Raw genomic sequence first — 20,737 nt, 5'->3', positions numbered from 1 at the left:
GTATTAATAACATCCGGCAAAAGCCCTGTGTTCCTCAGTTGGTACCCTTCAGGGGCTAAACATGAAGATTCCACAGGTCCGGCCTGGGATGGAATATCATGCCCCTTGCCTGAGACAGAAGGTCCCTCCTCTCCAGAATCACCATGGAGAGCCATCGAGGAGAGATATTATCCCCGAGAACCATACTCTGTTTCGCCAACGTGGTGCTATCAGCACGAGGCAAGACTTTTGTTGGCGAACTCTGGTTAGGACTCCCAGGAGCAGAGAATCTGGAGTAAAACGCATACAGGCACATTTTAGGCCATGTGTGCGTCATCGCATCCAGACTTGGGGGGGGGGGACATTGCGCTGTTTTTCTGATGGGAGGTGAAGAGGTCCACCTCTGGTTTATAAAATTTTTTCCAAATCTGTTTCACTACCTCTGGATTGAGTTCAAATTCCCCCATCTGTAGTGTCTGTGCAAACTCACTGGAATGTAACCTGGTGTCATCCACCCATACTAGGACATGACAGCCCCTCAAGTGATAGAGGAACTATTTCAGAGCCAGGAATACGGCCATCCCCTTGAGCTGGGTGGCCATCCAACACCGCTCCCCAGCCCATCAGGGAGGTATCTGCCCGAAGAATCAAGATTTGGCGCACTCCCCCACCCCTTTTTGGGATCTGCCCGACTCTCTCCTTGGACGAGGAACATGTTTTATGGCCTCTTTTCCCAAAAGAGTCTGTAGCCCTCGAGGCATCAGCTCCGGTTTCAAGGAAGTGGAGACCACGCCGTTGAAACGTGGAGGCTGACGAATAAATTGGATCCTGTATCCTATCCGTACTGTGCTCAATACCCCCACAGAAATGCTCTCTGAGAGTGGTAACAATTTTAACACTTACTTTTAAGGGGATGTTAGATGTTCCGTTTCCTGAACAATGGCAGGAAACATGGGAACATCTAACATTTTGTTGGAAAACCTCCGCCCCCGAAGTACAAGAAGTAGCGGGGATGGAGGGGATTTGTGAGGGTAACGGGAAGGGGCTAACCTTGTGCACCTAGAGCCACTAGCTAGGTGCCCTGAATCGACGAACCGGGAGGGGAAGACCGTACTAGCTGCTCTAGAGACCTCGGTAGAGGTAGTGAGCCTCTTAGCACTGTTAGTTTCCAGGCGTTAAATGAGAGAAGCGATCGCTGCAGATTGCTGCGCCCTGAAACACCGACAGGGTTGGCAGAACGATCTCCTGAAGGCACTAAGAAGAGACGGACACCGAATAATGTGGTGCCGATGGCGTCTCCTCTTGAATGCGGCGGGAGAGGAAATGATGAATGCCTCTTCAATGGCAGTTAAATTAAGCCACAGATGCCTCCCCGTGCTGACTAAAGCTGACATAGAATGGCCGAAGGCACGGGCCATTTGCCTAGTCACACAGGGAGACAAATCTGTGGCTTGACAAAGCTCAGTGTGCCTAGAGCCGCTAGTTCAGTGCCCTGAAGCGGCGGACCGGCAGGGGACAACCATACTAGTTGCTCTAGTGACCTCTTTAGAGGTAATGAGCCTCTTAGCACAGATAGTTTCCAGGCAGTAACTGAGAGAAGCGCTCGCTGAAGATTGCTGCGCCCTGAAACACCGGCAGGGTTGGCAGAATGGTCTCCTGGAGGCACAGAGGAGAGACGGGCACCGTGTAATAAGGTGCCAATGGCCCCTGCCCATGAGACAAATTCACGTCTCGTTGAAGCTCAGCAACCGCTTCCTCGTGTGCCCAGAGCCACTAAGCTCAGAGCCCTGAAGTGGCAGACCAGCAGGGGATGACTGTACTAGCTGCTCTAGAGACCTTCTTAGAGGTAGCGAGCCTCTCAGCACCGCTAGTTTCCAGGCGGTAACTAAGGGAATCACTCGCCGGAGATTCCCTGAAACTGGGGAGAGTAGGTTTCTTAACCAAGGATCAGGTGAGAGATAGCTCGCAAGCATCTATTCATCCCGAGGCATCTCCGAATACCCCCGTAACTTTGTATCCACGATAGTTGAAAAAGTCCACGTCGAGGGCCAAACATGCGGTAAGTATACGGTTTGCTCCGTGACTTCGTCAGCTCATCATGGAGGTAAGAAACCTTTCCTCCAGCTTACTACGTTTGGGGGTCTATTGTTTGCGTTTCCAATCAAGCTGCAACATGTCCACCACGTGAGTAACCTCTCGCAAGAGTAACGCTCATAGGCGGGCTGCTCATGGCCGAAAAACACAAGAGATATAAAATCCTCCTGGTGAACCGAAGAAACACCAGAGCGTGCTTCAAGATCATGAGCGAGAATGCGTGGATCCGGTGATACCACAAGCAAAAGTGACAAGCCCATCGCTCGCTCGTCACGCAGATCTGCACAAGAGCCCTTCGATGAAAAGGTGGATGTGGTCTGAAAATAGCTCAGATGAGCACGAAGCATCTTCACTGAGAGCAGTTTATAATGCTCGCACTCGCCCGTCTCTAAAGCCAGAACCATGTGCTCTTCCCCTTATAAAACAAAACCGTAATCATGTGTATCAGCTTATACATAATACAAGAGTATGGAGGAACACAATACTTACCGTTTCATTGGCTCACCCTACGAAGAAACACAATACTTACCGCATACTTACCGTTTCGTTGACGCACACATGCACAAAATGATCTGAAGACAAAAGGCCTGTTGATGCATAGGGCTGTGCAAATAATCGAATGCGATTTTCATGCACATCTCATCAGTAAAGACGCTCCTGTAATTAGAAGTATATACCCAGCACGTGCGTTCAGATCAGGGTTGCCAGGTTTTCACAACAAATCCTGCCCAGTTGCTTCTCAAAACTATTCCAAAACTAGCCCAATCGCACTTCCAGAAGGTTCCCCGATAAAACATTGCTTCCCAGGGTTAAAATATACTTTTTTTTAGCAGGGTTGCCTTTGTAAAATTCGCATTTTAGGGGCTAAATATCACGTTATTTGTATTTGGGTCACTTTGACCCGCGGACATGAAAAACAACCACAGACTTGGCAACACTGGTTGGCATTTACTACACAGCCGTAATTCACTGACAATCTACACAAAATCGATGTTAAAATAGCAGGCGATTCTTTGTCGATTTTGAAAATGATTTTGTGTTAGTTGTCGGTAGACTACAGCTCTGTGTAGTAACTGCCGCTCCACCTGAACCAGTGTTGCCAAGGCTGCGGTTGTTTTTCATATCCACGGTTTGAAGAAACCCCAATACCAATAATGTGATATTTAGCCCCTAAAATGTGAATTTTAGCAGAGCAACCCTTCCAAAAAAATTATATTTTAACCCCCGGGAAGCAATTTTTATCGGGGAACCTCCCGGAAACGCGGCTAGTTTGGGACTAGTTTTAAAAAGCAACTGGGCAGGATTTGTTGTGAAAACCTGGCAACCCTGATCTGAATGCATGTGCTGGAGATATACTTCTAATTACAGGAGCATCTTTACTGATGAGATGCGCATGAAAATCGCATTTGATTTTTTGCACAGCCCTATTGATGCACCTGTGGCGTATCTATTTATAGTCTCCGATGACGTCATCAACCGAGGCTATATCACCACCGGGTCAATTCTATCGACGTGTTACACACATTATTCACAGCTGGTCACGAATAGGATGTTTCTCAATGCACTGAGCAGCGCAGCATCGACTAAAGCTTTAGAAAAAGAACAGCAGACTAAATGAGATGTAGATTAACTCTCTGACACTAGGTGGCACTACAGCAGTGTAACCGCTGTAAACAAAGCAGTGTTGTGCTTATAAACCCTATTTTAAATGCATTATGCATAGAGTATATTATGCATGGATTGCACATCCATTGCTATTAAAACGTGGAGCCGCCCCTGTGATAAAAGACCCCATTCATGTAAGTACAATTGCATCAGATTTCTGCATTCTGGGGTAATCTTATTATTTTTAAATTGTTTAATTATAGTCTTCTCCAAAGGTGAGATAGCAGCTGATCGACATCTCCTTTGTGCAGAAATTACAAATATTGCAAATGCTGAGAAAAACGTACTATTAAAATTCTCACATAAAATATGTGTATTATCTGCAACAATTTTCCCAGCTTATCTTAAAACAGATACCTCGTACATCTCCTGAGTTGGTTGTTTCGCTTCCCAACCTACAATTTTTAAAGCAGGATGTCCAAGTCAAACAAGTTTTGATTTTGACTGAACAGTCAGATTTTCATACCATGCTGTGAGACCATATCTTAACTCTCAAAGACAGACTAATAGAACAGAAATAAAATCCTCTGATTTACCTCGAATACTTTCAAACTTCACAAAAAATATAACTTCTGCTGCAGTCTACAACACAGACTATTGATTGAGTATTGAGTAGACCAACATAACAAAATAAACACCCAAGTATTTATGAGATGAAACCTGTTTAATTAATTTCCCATGTATTGTTACATGACAGTGATCCCCTTCTGATCTAGGATCGAAGATCATTTCAACAGTCAAGTCACCTTTATTTATATAGCGCTTTAAACAAAAAAGATTGTGTCAAAGCAACTGAACAACATTCATTTGTGTCAATAATGAAAAATGACAGTTAAAGGGAGTTCATCAGTGAATTCAGCGATGTCATCTCTGTTCAAGCAATGGCGAAGAAGAATGTGCACTGAATTAATTCAGGCATTGGGGTTTTATCCAAGCAGATCTGGTCCATCCCACAACGCGATCTTCCAATCGACTTGTTGTAAGGCGGAGCTTGCATACCTTAACATGATGCTTCAATATATCACATGGGGAAATATCTTTGCAGGTTTTGTTTAGTAACTTCTATAAAGTGTCATACAAATATGACAAACAACACACACCATTCATCTGCTGGGAACTGGTGAAAGAAGCCAAAGATGCAGCAGCTCAGTGTGATGGATGACCTTGAGCATTATCTGACTACTTTTGTAGCGAATCGCTACAGTGTGTAAATGACCTCCACAGGATTGGGCCATTCGACTAGTTCCTATGCTCATTGCCAAAGCCCGTGCTGCCTATGTGGCAATGGATGTGGATGACTATGCGCAAGTAAGAAAGGCAATATTGAAGAAACATTGTCTTTGTGGAAGCTAGGTGAATGAGTTATGCTCAGTGGAATACCATAAGGTATTCCATCCAGGTCTTCGTCTCGCAAGACATCCTCACTGCTAGAAGACTATGGTTAAGAGACTGGTGAAACAAACAGAAATGTCAAGTGTAGCTACATAGTTGTGGCCAGATAGGCCATAAAAACCTGTGTGTCCAAGCCTAAATAAAAAGCTTACCAATGTCTGTTATGTTCCCTGAATTATGAATCCTGAACTTAGCATTACTCCAATCCCCTGTAAAACATAATGGTAAAAAGGTTATAGCTTTTTAGGCTGCATTCATTAGGTAAAACAGAACTGGGAACACTTCCTATAACACCTGATGTACATTTACATTTATCAATTTTGCAGATGCATTTATTCAAAGAGAATTACATTGCATTCAGGCTAACAATTTTCTCCTAACATGTGTTCCCTGGGATTCAAACCCCCAACCTTGCGCTTGCTAACGCAATGCTCTACTCCTTGAGCTACAGGAACATGTACTTGCCACATTATTAAAAGAATGGCATTTACGCTAATATTAGTCTGTTTCTCTCTTATTCCGAGGTCACTGCAGTCGCCCGGATCCAGTACGTATCCAGAGCAGATGGTGGATCAGCACCTAGAAAGGACCTCTACTGCCCTGAAAGACAGCAGAGACCAGGACAACTAGAGCCCCAGATACAGATCCCCTGTAAAGACCTTGTCTCAGAGGACCACCAGGACAAGACCACAGGAAACAGATGATTTTTCTGCACACTTTGCTGCAGCCTGGAATTGAACTACTGGTTTCATCTGGTCATAGGAGAACTGATTCCCAACTGAGCCTGTTTTCTCCCAAGGTTTTTTCTCCATTCTGTCACCGATGGAGTTTTGGTTCCTTGCCGCTGTCGCCTCTGACTTGCTTAGTTGGGGTCACTTCATTTACAGTGATATCGTTGACCTGATTGCACAGATACTATTTAAACTGAACTAAGATGATGTCATCAGTGAATTCAATGATGAACTGCCTTTAACTGTCATTTTGCATTATTGACACACTGTTTTCCTAATTAATGTTGCTCAGTTGCTTTGACGCAATCCTTTTTGTTTAAAGTGCTATATAAATAAAGGTGACTTGACTTGACTTGACTAGTAGATACAGGATTCACCCAAACTTTAGTAGAAGCAGGCCTTGTATCTGTTCTATGGAAATTGATTGCCCTGTCATGGTAAAATGTATCCATAATGAAGAACACGGTCTTGTCTGACCACTGGAGTGTATTTAGGGGTTAGTTATCTTCTGAAAGTGCGGCTAGGTCCAAAACTGCCATATCCTGTGATGATCAGTCATGACTGCCCTGTGTTAATGGATCTATTGTTTCCAGGCAGTTCTTGCAATCTGTTGTTAAACCGGGCAAAATTTAGAGTCACAGAGTGAATGAGGGAAACTCCTTGAAATGCCTTCCCTGTTATGATTGTGAGATTCTAAAACACCCAGTAAAGCCTGTGAACTCTAAAGCAGAGAAGTTATGCCGCGTTTCCACTGAAATTACCTGGAACATTTATACCAGGAACTTTGTTTCACAGGAACTTTTTACCCCCAGACCTGTAGCTTTCTGCGTTTCCACTGTGGTCTAATTAAGTACGGGGGAGATTAGGTAAATAGTCTGGTGACATTAGTCTGCGCACTTTTCTCAATACAAAGTACGCTGATTTTGGACTTGCTTAGTTCAGACTTCGCGCATTCAACTCTGGAGTGTAATGTCCTTGACGACACAAATCCGGTAATTCTGCAAAAAAACAAAATAGGATATCAAATACCAATGTCTCCTTTCGTTTTCATTTGAACATACTAATAGCAGCAGAAATGTACTTAGTTTGGGGAAATGTGTATATATAAAGTCATTACAATGAAACAAAAAATTTTATCTATTTGCCTTTTTTATTTTCATTTTAACATATAGAAAATTGATTACATACCAAAGATTACCTGTTTCATTTACCCAAAACGAATGATATTTTATGTTTAACCAATAAAGAGACATCAGAGCCAGCGGCACATATCAGAAGGTCTAGCCGAGGTGAGAGTGCTCTAGAGGGATACATGATCACTGAGTTGTATGATGAAATCGGAAAAACACATTTTTAAATAGGCGCTGTCTTTATGATTAAACCACAGATTTGAGTTTTAAACAACTACATTCTCACCTGAAATACTTTTAAAATTACATTTCATGACAAAAAAAACAGTAATATTTTGAAAATGATCCGAATAAATGGTGGTTGAAATCACAATGCTGCATGAACTCAACTAATCAGCATGTTTAGCGCCCAAGTCCCGCCCCTGAAAGTTCCGGACCTTTGAAAAAGTACTTACCTTGCCAGCAGGGACTTTCTGAGGAGCATTTTTTTACCCAGAACTTTATTTAGTTCCTGGTTCCTGCATTGGAAACACACCGAGTACCAGCCCAAAGTCCCTAGTTCCTGTGGTGGAAACGTGGCTTTAGACAAGTTTCAGGGAACTGTGGTGGAAGTCACAGATTGGGAAGGTTTAGAAAAATTCAATTGTGAGTGGCAGATCCCTACTGATGTGTCAGAACTGCAAAAAACCAATTCTGAAATTGTTTCCATCTATGCTCGAATGATTTAAAGTGCAGAGCAAGGCAAGGAGATGTGTTTTAAGGGTTCTTCTTTTTGCTTGGAGAATGATCTGTTGTATTCTAAGACCCGAAATGCCCTACAAATGGTTCCCTCATTGAATGTTCACAATGTGGTCATGAAATTGGGGCATTCTATCCCTTGGGCTGGTAAAATGTGTCACCGTAAAATGTACCAAAAAATTAACAAACCAGGCATGATTAAAGATATAGCCGAATTCTGTGAGAGGTGTCCAGAATACCAAAGAAATGCCCCTCAGGGTCCCCCAAAAACCCCTTTGATGTCTTTGCTAGTAATTGAGGTGCCTTTCCAATGGCTGGGCATGGACATTGTAGGCCCTATAGAGAAAAGCAAAGCTGGTAACAAATCTATGTTGGTAATTTGTGACTATGCAAGCCGATATCCAGAAACAGATGGTCTTGTCAAAAGATTTGATCAAACTCTTGTTCAAATGCTCCGTAAATTTGTGTGTGATACAGGGTCTGATTGGTAGCCTGACTACGTCAGACTTCCTACTTCCGCTCAATTTCATTTCGCTTCTGTACTCAGTCTGATACAGCGTAAGAGCTTTCTGTTTGCCACCGGTCTGGAAACAGCCGGGCCAATCAACGAACAGAGGGCGGGCTGAGAGCCGTGACGTAGATAATAAGCGCCAAGTTTTACATTGTAGGTTAGAGAAATCGAAAACCGAAACGACCGCGGAAATGGGAAACGAGACACGAGATGCAATTCGCTCTGTTATGGAGAACATTCAACTCTTTTTCAAACTGAAGCCAGAACAAGAAGAGTGTTGAACAACAGGTTTACAGTGGAAGTTCAATCATAGATTTGAGTTCGATGCATGATGTCTGTGCTTCGATGCGGCTGTACAGGCACATAACATACGTCATAACTAAACGTATCTGATTGGCTTACGGGTAACCAATGATTTTAAACTTCAGACAAGCGCTTCTCTATTATGCCATTCCAGACTCTGACTACGAAGCAAAGTGAAGTAGCAGAGTCTGGTATTACCAGGCTATCTGATTGGGACCAGTGGTACCTAACATACTGTTTGCATACAGAGAAGTTCCTCAAGCCTCCAGAGGTTTTTCACACTTTCACTTGATTTATGAGCACGATGTGAGGGGTCCCTTGTTTTTGTTGAAGGAATCCTATGACCATACGACACAACAAGGTAAGTACACTGACCAGCTAGAAGATTTGAGCTATTGATACAAGTAAAAACAGTCTGACAGAGAAACACGGGAAACCACAAAGGGAAGATATTAGAGGTAATGGGGACCAGGTGGCAAACAATCTAGGTAACAAGCGGAGAAACAAAGAGGGCGGGGAATCAATCAAACAGTCACACGCGATGAGCTGTCAAACCATCCAAACTCACAACACACACAAAAACACTCAAACCCAAAAGGCACGTGATTAGCCCAGAGACCCGACAGCTGTAACATGCATAGTGTTTTGGATTTGGTTTCCTGTGCTCTTTATGCCTTAGTTCCCAGGCATTGATAGTTTCCTTGGTTGATAATTAAATAACAACCATAAATTTAATTATAATAGCAACAATACATTTTCCAGTGCAAATATATATTAAAATTAAGATACACGCGGACATGAAAAACAATCGCAAACTTGGCAATACTTGTTCAGGTGGAGCGGCAGTTACTACAGAGAGCCGTAGCCTACCGACATCTAACAGAAAATCGTTTTCAAAATCGACAAAGAATTGCCTGCAGTTTTAACATCGATTTTGTGTAGATTGTCAGTGAATTACGGCTCGGTGTAGTAAATGTGTTAGATGTCGTTGCCAAGTCTGTGGTGGTTTCTCATGTCCGCGGGTCAAAGCGACCCCAATACAAATAACGTGATATTTAGCCCCTAAAATGCTAATCTGAAGGCAACCCTGCTAAAAATCATATATTTTAACCCCGGGAAGCAATTTTTTATCGGGGAACCTTCTGGAAACGCGATTGAGCTAGTTTTGAACTAGTTTTGAGAAGCAACTGGGAAGGATTTGTTGTGAAAACCTGGCAACCCTGATCTGAACGCACGTGCTGGAGATATACTTCTAATCACAGGAGCATCTTTACTGATGTGATGTGCATGAAAATCGCATTCGATTTTTTGCACAGCCCTAAAATAAAGTGTCGTTAAAATTTGCAAACCCCAAGAAACACTGCAGGGTGACACGAGAGTCAGGGAATGGCCAATTAATAACCGCTTTTACCTTTGCTGGGTCCATGCTAATGCCCTCCACTGAAATGACAGAGCCCAGAAAAGTGACTGACTGTGCATGGAAAGTGCATTTCTCAGCCTTAACGAACAGCTGATTCTTGAGAATCCTTTGAAGAATACGACGAACATGCTGGACGTGCACCTGGATGGAGGGGGAAAAAATAAGAATATCATCAAGGTAAACAAAAAAAAACTATTGAGCATATCTAGGAGGACATCATTGACCAAAGCCTGAAAGACAGCAGGGGCGTTTACAAAACGGAACGGAAGAACACGATATTCAAAGTGCCCAAGGGGCGTGTTAAATGCGGTCTTCCATTCATCACCCTCCTTTATGCGATCAAATGGTAGGCATTGCGAAGGTCCAACTTCGTGAAAGCCTTTGCTCCCTGCAGGACTTCAAAGGCTGATAACATAAGGGGTAATGGCTAACATAATGGGTAATGGTTCTTAATAGTTATGTCATTAAGGCCCAGATAGTCTATGCAGGGACACAAAGAACCCTCTTTCTTATTCAAAAAGAAGAACCCTACGCTGGCGGGAGAGTATGAAAGAACAATGGTACCTGTTGCATTCGGGACCTGACAGAGAATACAATCTCCCACGAGGTGGCATAATACCAGGAAGAAGGTTGATGCTACAGTCATAGGGACAGTGAGGGGGGAGAGAAGTGGCCCGAGATCGGCTAAAGACCATCCACAGATCGTGATACTCCTCCGGCACCCCAGACAAATCACATGGCTCTTCCTGATAAACAGAGACAGAGGACACAGGGGGGAATAGCAGAGGTTAAGCACTCAACATGACAAGACACATTCCATGATAGAATATCATGCAGGAGATTGAGGAACCCGGCCAGCAAAGATGAATCGACAAGGTGGTACAGGAGTTAGGAGGAGAGACCAGAGTAGTAGCCCTCCCCTTACTGGCAAGCTCTGGCTTTTCATGGACATGCGGAAACAAAATGGGAACGTGAAGCGCAGTATAAGCAGAGAAGATTGACAATTCTCCGCGCTCTCTCCCTCACAGAGATGCGGATGCCTCCCAGCTGCATGGCCTCAGTCTCTGAGTTGGAGGAAGAGCGTGGAAGGGATCGGCGGGTTCCAGACCTCGAGTGCATCGGCGGAAGTTGAACCGCTTCTCGATGAGTAAGGCGAGTTCAACCAGAGAATCCAGACGCGTGGGAACCTCCCTGGACAGAATCTCATCCCTTACTTCGCCATGGGCCCCTCCAAAAAGCGAGCGAGCAGCGCAGGCATATTCCAGCCACAGGTGGTTGCCAACGTGCGGAATTCAATAGAAATGTCTGTTACTGAGCCCTTACCCTGGCGAAGAGAAGACGAGGCGGGAAGCCTCCTCACCATAGACTGAATGGTCAAAGACATGTATCCTCCTTGAAGAGGAAGAACTGGTCGGTGCACTCGGCCTCGGCCTCCCAGACTGCCATACCCCACTCTCGAGCTCATCCATAAAGAAGAGAGATGACATAGCCGATCATCACCCAGTCCCCAGAATAGGTTGATGGTTGGAGAGAGAACACAACCTTGCATTGGGTCAAAAAGGAGTGACAATGGGCAGATTATTTATCCTTGGTTCTGTAGAGTCAATAGTCCTGGAGGAGGTTGGCTGGTCGAGACAAAACTGATGGAGCTGTTTGGCAAGATCCGTCATTTGTGCAGCCAGGATCTCCAAGGTGTGCCTCACAGCCGACAATTCCTTCTCGTGCTTGCCCAGCATCACCCCTTGGATCTCGACGGCCATTGGATTGGATTCTCTCTGGCTGGGTCCATAAATCGCCAGATTATTCTGTTATGAGGTAGGAGAACCAGAGAGCAATTGGGAAGCATTTTTTTTTTCATGAAAACATAGGAGTTTGTCTGAGAGTTCAATAAAAAAATTAAAATCTTAACGTAGGGAAAAAGCTGGAACTAAAACATTCACTTGTTCAAAAGTGAAACCAAAAGCACAGGCCGCCCGGGTGATAAGCAGTGCAGTCGACAGCTCCACAGCGGCACAGAGGGGGCAGATAGATGAATCCGTGGACAAGCAGTGGCAAACTTCGGTACTCTCAGTTCACTCTCAGACACACCGTAGGGACACTGGTGCTTGCAGCCTCGAGAAACCGGCGAGGTGGGCACAGGGCTTACAAAAGGATAAATACAGATAAGAAAACCAGCTAAGCAGCGATACCCAACCAGACAGGACTAGGACACGACTAGGAAAGACGTTCAAGATTCAAGATTTTTATTTGTCACATACACAATTATATAAAGCATATATATCCAGCAGTGAAATGTGAGTCAAGTCCGCTTCATGGACAGTGCAATTATTAAAGGATACAACATAGATGAAAATAAACATAAATATAGCTATGAAAGAATGAAATAAAAGTAAACAAAAATATAAGAATAAAATATAAAAAAGATGTATACTGTAGAATTAAATATAGAATGGAAAATAATGTGCATGAAAGTACACTGTATTCTTAAATATTAAGATACCCAGGGATGTACAAGAGGCAAATGTGCAAACAGGTTGACACTGTCAGTATGTCAATGTTAGGTAGTGAATGATGAATGTCTTACTAATAAAGTGAGTATTAGTGGAGACATAAAGATGTTAAGAGGCTGGTTTTGAGTTTAGGAGCCTGATGACCTGGGGTAGGGAAACTAACTCCTCCTGTGTCTCTCGGTTTTTGCCATCAGACTACGGAAGCGTTTACCAGATGGCAGCAATGCGAAAAGTTAGTTACTGGGGTGGATAGAGTCCTTGATGATTTTAACAGCTCTGCTTTTGCAGTGTTTGAGGTAGATGTCCTATAGAGAGCAGAGAACTGACCTGAAGATGCGCTCAGCTTAGCGCACAACTCTCTGCAGGGCTTTGAAGTCTTGACTGGAGCTGTTCCCATACCACACATATATACACAATTCAATACACGTTCTATGGCTTCTGAATAGACAGTTTTCAGGATTGCTGGGGAGACCCTGAATTTTCTCAGCTGTCGCAGATGGTAGTCTTTGTCTGGCTGAGTTTGAATGTGTGTAGTCCAAGTCAGGTCCTCTGAGATGTATACACCAAGGTACTTGAAGCTGCTCACCCTCTCCACAGGGGTCCCACTGATCATAAGAGGTGCATAGGGCTCCTGTTGTCTCTTCCTGAAGTCCACAATCAGCTCTTTAGTTTTGCTCACATTCAGAGAGAGACGGTTGTCTTGGCACCATGATATTAATTTCTCTACCTCTTCCAAGTATGCAGTCTAATTATTGTTGTGAATAAGGCCAAGAACAACAGAATCATCTGAAAATTTGATAATAGATGTGGAGCTGTGGGAAGACACGCAGTCATGTGTGTAGAGAGAGTAGAGCAGGGGACTCAGGACACAGCCCTGTGGGGCTCCTACATTCAGGGTGATGGAGTTGGAGGTGTAGGTGTACTGGCCTATTTTCACCACTTGAGGTCTGCCGGAGAGGAAATCAAGAATCCAGTTGCAGAGTGAAGAATTCAGGCTGAGGTACATGAGTCTAGAAGCCAGCTTGATGGGGACTATAGTATTGAAAGCTGAGCTATAGTCAATAAATAGCAGCCTTACATAGTTCCTGTTATTGCTAATCAATGTGTGTGAGGGAAGAGTGTAGGATGTGAGACATGGCGTCATCAGTAGATCTGTTGGGGTGATTATCAAACTGAAGAGGGTCCAAAGTATCCAGGATGGAGGAGCAGAATACGTTTTCAACCAGTCCTTTGAAGACATCTGATGTTCATGAGAATCGTGGAATAATCTGGCAAAGAAGGGGGAAAGGAGGAGGAAAGAAGTAGGAGAGCTAATCTAGGAAGCAGGGGGAACAGAGGGAAAGGTTTTTGCCTAATAGGAGAGTGAGTGAGTGTGTGTGTGTGTGTGTGTACGGTGTGTGTGTGTGTGTGTGTGTGTGTGTGTGTGTGTGTGTGTGTGTGTGATAAAGAGAGGAAGAAGAAAAAAGTCAGGATCATGACATTTAATTCCATGATTATATAAATTATATAAATATTTTCTGCTCAGCAAAGACGTTTTAAGATGTTTTTAAGGCTTTAATTTGTAGAAGGTTGAATACAGACTTTTTAAGGCCTCTGCAAGACCTGCAACCCAGTTTAGGGGAGGACCTTCATGCGTAACTTTCTCTAAAAAATGAATAAATAAATGCATTTTTATATGATTCGCAATGTTCAAATTCATATGAAATCGCCACCTTGTGAAATGATTATTTTCTCCTGAATTCACCTGCTAGTGTTAGAGCTATTCAACAGTATGCAGAAAGGCTCAAAGAATTGTTTTACTGGTGTCCCATCTTCAGATCTTGTGTTTACATAAACTGAAAGATTTCACCAGAGTTTGAACCTGGAAATACACAAAACCCTGACAGTGTAATTTCTTGACAGCTCGCCCTTCTTTGATAAATTGTGCTGTGTTTGATAAAGTGAGCGCGGTTCAGAAACGCCCCTCATTTCCTCTCCCTGCCAGGCACAATGAATAATGTTGCTGCTCATTGTGTCCACACAGATTCTTTCTTCTGCCCCGGGTGGGTGGAAATCAAGGCATTTGATCTGAATTCTGAAGAGTCTTGTTAGCCTCCATAAAGAGCAGCATTGTTTATAAATGGGTTATACGAGTGCATATGACAGCCATGGTGCAGGGTTGTGGCTAGTAGCGCGTAAATCCTTTGCATTTGCAAAGGGCATGCTGATCTTTAGCGAGGCCATTAGCTGTTTCCTGGAAATGTCTCTATATTATCTCAGCTGAAGGTAAATCACTCTTTTCATATACCATTATCAAACATGGAAACATTCATTTGACTGCTCAGTATTCGTTCAGTTATTTTTGGAGCACATCATAAAATTTAAATCCTTGTTGCAAGTTGGACTTAAGATATGTCATATAGTTTATACAGATGTCCTGAATTGCTCTGAGCTCTGATCACAGTTAGTATTCGTGCATATGTGGAGTTGTTGTGTGGGCCAAGCGAAAGCTTGCTATTGGCCAGGTTGTGTTGTGTCAGGTGACGACATGCGGTGCTAGACCATCGCCCAAGCTCTTAACCAGCTCCAGATTAACCACAACTCATTGTGATTTCAGTCAACCAAGTGTCCAAATGCCAAGACCCCTGTCTGTTGTTCTTCATGTTTGGAGCTGGTAGCATAAGCTGCTTTCTCACGGGCTGAACCTGGTAAATTACTCTTCAGATTCAGAATTTAGTGTCAGAAAAGATCTGTTATTTAGCGTTGTAATGTTTTATTTGTTGGGATTACGTTAATCTTGAATGATGTGTAATTTGAAGTTTGAAGGTTGACGTGTTTAGCCATGTTGTGTGCGACATCCGAATTACACACATTGCCAATCAAAAGGTTTCAATGTTTTACCCTTTATTGTGACATTTTCTGTATAAGTACATATAATTACATAATAGTAAAGGAAATACATTTTAAAATACAAATGGATAAATGGGATTAAAGAAATCAAAGTCATCTATATATATATATACTAATGCTAATTTAGTTTTAAAAGAGTAATTAATTTATAGCTAATTACATTTGTGTATTTAGATTACTGTACTAATTAATTAGTACTGTGTAGAAAGTATTGCATTACTTATTACTAATTACTTTCTAAATTCTGTATTTGAACAATATACCGATGGACATGAAACTGATTTTCTTTCAAATAAATAATATAAAATTGCATAAATTATTCTTGGACTGACCAAAGCATTTAAAGGGAGATGGTTATTGTTCTACACATTATAACGTATTTGTTTACACTTAATTTTAATGTGTCCTTGTTCTTTTTAAGTACTGAGTAATATTTATTAACTAAATATACTTAATATATGGTTAGGGTTAGGATCAGGGTTTGGTTTAGGGTTACTTGCATGTAATTATGCATAATTAATTTTTCTTATAATGGTAAGTACATGTAACATGTAACAGGGACACTTTAAAATAAAGTGTTACCCAGTATTTAATGTAATTCCATCAGAAGTAACTGTGATTAAAGTTCATGTAATAAAATCTTGTAAAATATTGATATAAAATGCAAAGAAAATGTATTACATTTTTTGTTATTAACATGAAGGACATTAAACGTTACATCAGATAAAAAATATTTTTAAATTAACATGAGTCAAAATAAAACACTAAAATATTGTTAAAATGTTGATAAAACACTTCTTGAAACAAATGATTTTTGTAAATTAAGTGCTCAAATGCTGTATGGCTTCTCAGTAGTGTGTGTAATTACAGTATAGTCACCTGATTAGTGACTGGTCTCTGTGTGAATGTCCCTAAAACTGATATATATATATACAAAGAAGCTTTATTTTTGCCAAGTGTATACAAACCTGACTGGTTAATAAGACTTAATACAGAGTTGAAGTGGTCAAGAACACATTGATTAAAGTCCTTGTGCTTTGCTTCTTATTCTCTTTAGTCCTCGAATCCAGCATGAACTGGGCGTCGTTTTACGCGGTGATCAGCGGTGTGAACAGACACTCGACAGGCATCGGCCGCATCTGGCTGTCGGTCATCTTCATCTTCAGGATCATGGTGCTGGTGGTGGCGGCCGAGAGCGTGTGGGGCGATGAGAAGTCGGGCTTCACCTGTAACACCCAGCAGCCCGGCTGCAACAGCGTGTGCTACGACCAGTTCTTCCCCATCTCTCACATCCGCCTCTGGGCTCTGCAGCTCATCCTGGTGTCCACGCCGGCCCTGCTGGTGGCCATGCACATCGCTCACCGCCGGCACATCGAGAAGAAGATCCTCAAGATCTCCGGCCGAGGGAACGCCAAGGACCTGGAGAACATCAAGAGCCAGAGGTTCAAGATCACCGGTGCTCTGTGGTGGACTTACGTGATCAGCATCGTCTTCCGCATCATTTTCGAGGTGGTTTTCTTGTACATTTTTTACTCGATCTATCCGGACATCAAGATGGTGCGTCTTGTGAAGTGTGACTCTTACCCCTGTCCCAATACAGTGGACTGTTTCGTGTCGCGTCCCACAGAGAAGACGGTCTTCACTGTCTTCATGCTGGCCGTGTCTGGAGTCTGTGTCTTGTTGAACATCGCAGAGGTTTTGTATTTAATAAGTCGGGCGTGTATGAGACATTTTCAAGGAGCTACGGGTGAACCCAGAGCACCCTGGCTCCCTCAAAAACTGGCGACTTACAAACAGAACGAAATAAATCAGCTGATCACAGAGCATTCGTTCAAGCCGAGATTCAATGTTGGGCGAAAGCCTGCAGATAAGAGCGAACGCTGCTCTGCTTTCTAGACGGAGTCTTCTACCAACTATCAGTCTTCAATGGAAGGTGGATGTCTGTAATCATATTAATCAGTTGTCATTGATTTACTTGTTTCTTTAGTTTAATGGCCCCATAGGGAGAAATATGCTGGAGAACCATCAGCTATTACACAATTAATATGGCATAAGTGTCCATCTTGTCCCAAAATGGTTTAGATGGGAGGAATAATCATATCTAAACAAACACTGGAAAGAGTAAAGAGGTAGTCACCCGCTTCTGTCCTGAAGTTTGGTGAACTCTGACCTAAAATAAATAAATGTTTGACCAATACAGGGTCTATACATCACACATTTATGAAAGCTTGTTTCCACCACTGAATAAAAAAATAATAATAATTTCGACTTTTTATCTCACAATTCGGACTTTTTTTCTCAGAATTGCAAGAAAAAGTCAGAAGTGTATGTTTTTAGCTCACAATTCTGTGGAAAAAAAAGTCACAATAGCCTTTTTTATTTCAGTGGCAGAAACGGGCTTCCATACAAATTGAGCTTTTGTCTCAATATAAAGATAAAAACTGCCATGGTTTGCTGTGTTGAATGAAGGTGGAGTACGTTATGTTTAACCTTTTTAATGTATTGTTATTTAAAATAATTTATTGAAACAGAAACCCTCCAGCATAAGAGAAGTGGATGGATGAAAACAGCCCTAGAGTATGACATCATATCCTGTTGCCCATACTTGATGATATAACTGATATTTTGGGCATCTGATATTGTTATTATTGATATTATTATTATTGCAGTAAAGTGTGTGGTGTGATTTTAATGTTACGTTGACAAAATAGGCATTTTTAAAATTGGGCTACAAATTTGCAACGATTTTCTGGCCTGACAATACCCCTTTTAGTATCTTTTAAGTTTCTTATTAGTTTTGCTTTGGCTTGTTGTTAATTTGTTAAAATGTTGGTTCGAAATTGATTTTGACTTTCAGTTTGAATTGTCTTCATTTGTAGTTTTATTTTAATTAGATGTGTCACATTTAGTGAAAGTGTTTTTAAAAGGCATTTTCTTCATCTTTTCTGCCTTGTAAAACTCTGCAAACACACGTTTGTTAAAAAGACAAAACAAACAGACTTCAGGCCACAAGGTTTTTTTTTTTTTTGACTGTAAATGTCTTTTTGTTCTCACAATGTGCAGATGTTGAATCACAGCTTTATCTAACACACTTTCAGGAGCCACACAATCACATACCACTGACCCGCTGTCCTGCTCTCGTGTGTTTGGGAAATAATATTGTACTTGCAGGACTCTGTTGAATATTTGATGCAACATTTTTTTTTTTTTTTTGCAACGTTGTCATTAAAGAAATGCATTATATTGCACATACCATAACACAATATTGAATCATTTTAATTTCTCCATATGTCCATGTATTTCAATCATGATTTTTTTTCACCATTTCAATAAAGAGGTTAGTTATTTTAAATCTTCTCTGAAGGCTTCACACACTGTACATGTGCGTTAGTGCGTTCATGCAGAGAGAGTCCAAACCATCGTCTTGTAAGGTTTCTTTTTTGGTAATAATTCTAAATGTAAGCCATTTGGGCTCGGTTTTTGTCGCACCACTGGAGATGTGCCCAAATGATAACTGATTATGACTACCCATATGTAACCCGTTACAAAGTACCAATGTTTAATAAAATAAAGTTTTTCATAACAGGAATTAAAGAGATTGATTTTACACTCTAAGCCAATCAAAATGCATTATGGTCCAGTTCTTCTAACATCAAAACTTTTGACTTTAACCCAATAAAATCTGAATTAGACATTTAGCCTTTTCTGACCCAAGCTGCTAATTTTTCCACTTATAATATCGCTATAACACACTTTATAGCTAAATGTAGGGCCTGTAAGCTTTCGTTTGATCCTAAGTCAAAGAAGTTGAAATGTTTGATCAAAGAAATGAGGGATAATGGAATTTTATCATTTAGTGTGTCCTTTAAATAAAATCACATGGCATGGTATTAAAACACATTTCAGGGTTTTAAAGATATGTCATCCCTGTATTTGAAACAGAAGACTGCTTTCAATGCAACAATCTGTATTTATTGAGAATAATTATAATACAAGAATTACTAGATCAAAGATTCCTGCTCTGGTTTTCAACAAGTTCCAGCAAGCTGATAATGCTTAACATAATAGACACACACAGAAAGAATGCAGACTTTATGATCTAGCGTTCCTAAATATGAGTAACAAATAAGTCACCGTATGACACACAAATCTCTATTGTGATTCTCTAGTGAGTCATTGCATGACGAGCTTCACATATTCACTACATCGTTTTTACTCTAACCTTGCAACAGCAAGAATTCAAAGTTTTTAGACACTGTTCTATGCCTTGTGGATTTGATTCAGAGATCAGCAGCTCAGGTAAAGGTGTGCTTCAGACACTCACACTGCATGCGCATGTGCAGACTGTGCTTGGGCCCGTCCCCACGCTCCAGCTTCTCAAAGTGTTTGAGGGCCAGATAACATGGTACACAAAGACAAGAGGACCAGGTAAAATGGGGAGACAGAGACAAGAGAAGTGCAACACAAAACAAGGAGTCCAGGAGGGTGGTGGACCGGCGGAGGATAAGGGGAAGGGACGGAGGGCCAGGTCCAAAGGAGGAAACAGACAGAAAAAACAAAAGAAAACAAAAACACAAAAACATACGTCCTTGAAGGACATCACGTGATGCCCACCAGGGCGGAGCAGAAGACCACAACTTCCTCGTGGTCGAGGCCGGAGTCCCCCAGGACAGAGCAGAAGACCACCACCACCATGTGGTCAAGGCGGAAGCCCCCCAGGGCGGAGCAGAAAACCACCACCACCGTGTGGTCAGGACGGACGCCCCCCAGGGCAGAGCAGAAGACCACCACCTCCGTGTGGTCGATGCCGGGGTCCCCCAGGGCAGAGCAGAAGACCACCACCTCCGTGTGGTCGATGCCGGGGTCCCCCAGGGTGGAGCAGAAGACCACCACAACCGTGTGGTCAGACCGACGGGAGGACGAAACTCTGGTAATCCTATGGTGTTTCTATTGGATTTCAGAAGATCGGTGTTGACTTGACTCAGCTCATGAAGATTATTGGTGACTTGCATTTGTTCATGAAGATCCCGGTGACTTGACTCAGTCCTTGAAGATCACCGGTGACTTGACTCAGTCCTTAAAAATCACCAGTGACTTGACTCAGTCCTTGAAGATCATCAGTGACTTGACTCTGTCCTTGAAGATCACCAGTGACTTGACTTGACTCTGAAAGGTCAACGGTGACTAGCCTTGTTTCTGGAAAGTCAATGGTGACTAGTCCTGACTCTGGAAGGTCAAAGGTGACTAACCCTGACTCCGGAAGGTCAACGGTGACTAACCCTGACTACGGAGGGTCCACGAGCACCTAACTAGACTCTAGAGGTTCAACCGGAACCTGACTCAACTCTGAACATTCAACGGTCACCTGACTCGAC

At 42.4% G+C, this 20,737-nt stretch overlaps 1 protein-coding gene across 2 annotated transcripts; it reads left to right on the top strand.

Moving 5' to 3' along the window:
* Positions 1 to 14,446: 14,446 nt before the first annotated feature.
* Positions 14,447 to 18,911, top strand: LOC113113423 (gap junction beta-1 protein-like). Of its 2 annotated transcripts, none has more exons than XM_026279599.1 (2): positions 14,447 to 14,738; positions 16,420 to 18,911. In XM_026279599.1, the coding sequence occupies exon 2, from the start codon at positions 16,434 to 16,436 to the stop codon at positions 17,256 to 17,258; it is 825 nt and encodes a 274-aa protein (XP_026135384.1). In that variant the 5' UTR covers positions 14,447 to 14,738; positions 16,420 to 16,433; the 3' UTR covers positions 17,259 to 18,911. The 2 variants fall into 2 exon arrangements, with proteins under 2 accessions (XP_026135384.1, XP_026135385.1); XM_026279600.1 differs by lacking the exon at positions 14,447 to 14,738 and adding an exon at positions 15,075 to 15,160.
* Positions 18,912 to 20,737: the final 1,826 nt, after the last annotated feature.

The sequence above is a fragment of the Carassius auratus genome, chromosome 14, assembly GCF_003368295.1.
Source record: "Carassius auratus strain Wakin chromosome 14, ASM336829v1, whole genome shotgun sequence".
Lineage (NCBI taxonomy): Eukaryota > Metazoa > Chordata > Actinopteri > Cypriniformes > Cyprinidae > Carassius > Carassius auratus.
This window is presented reverse-complemented; position numbering and strand designations above follow the sequence as displayed.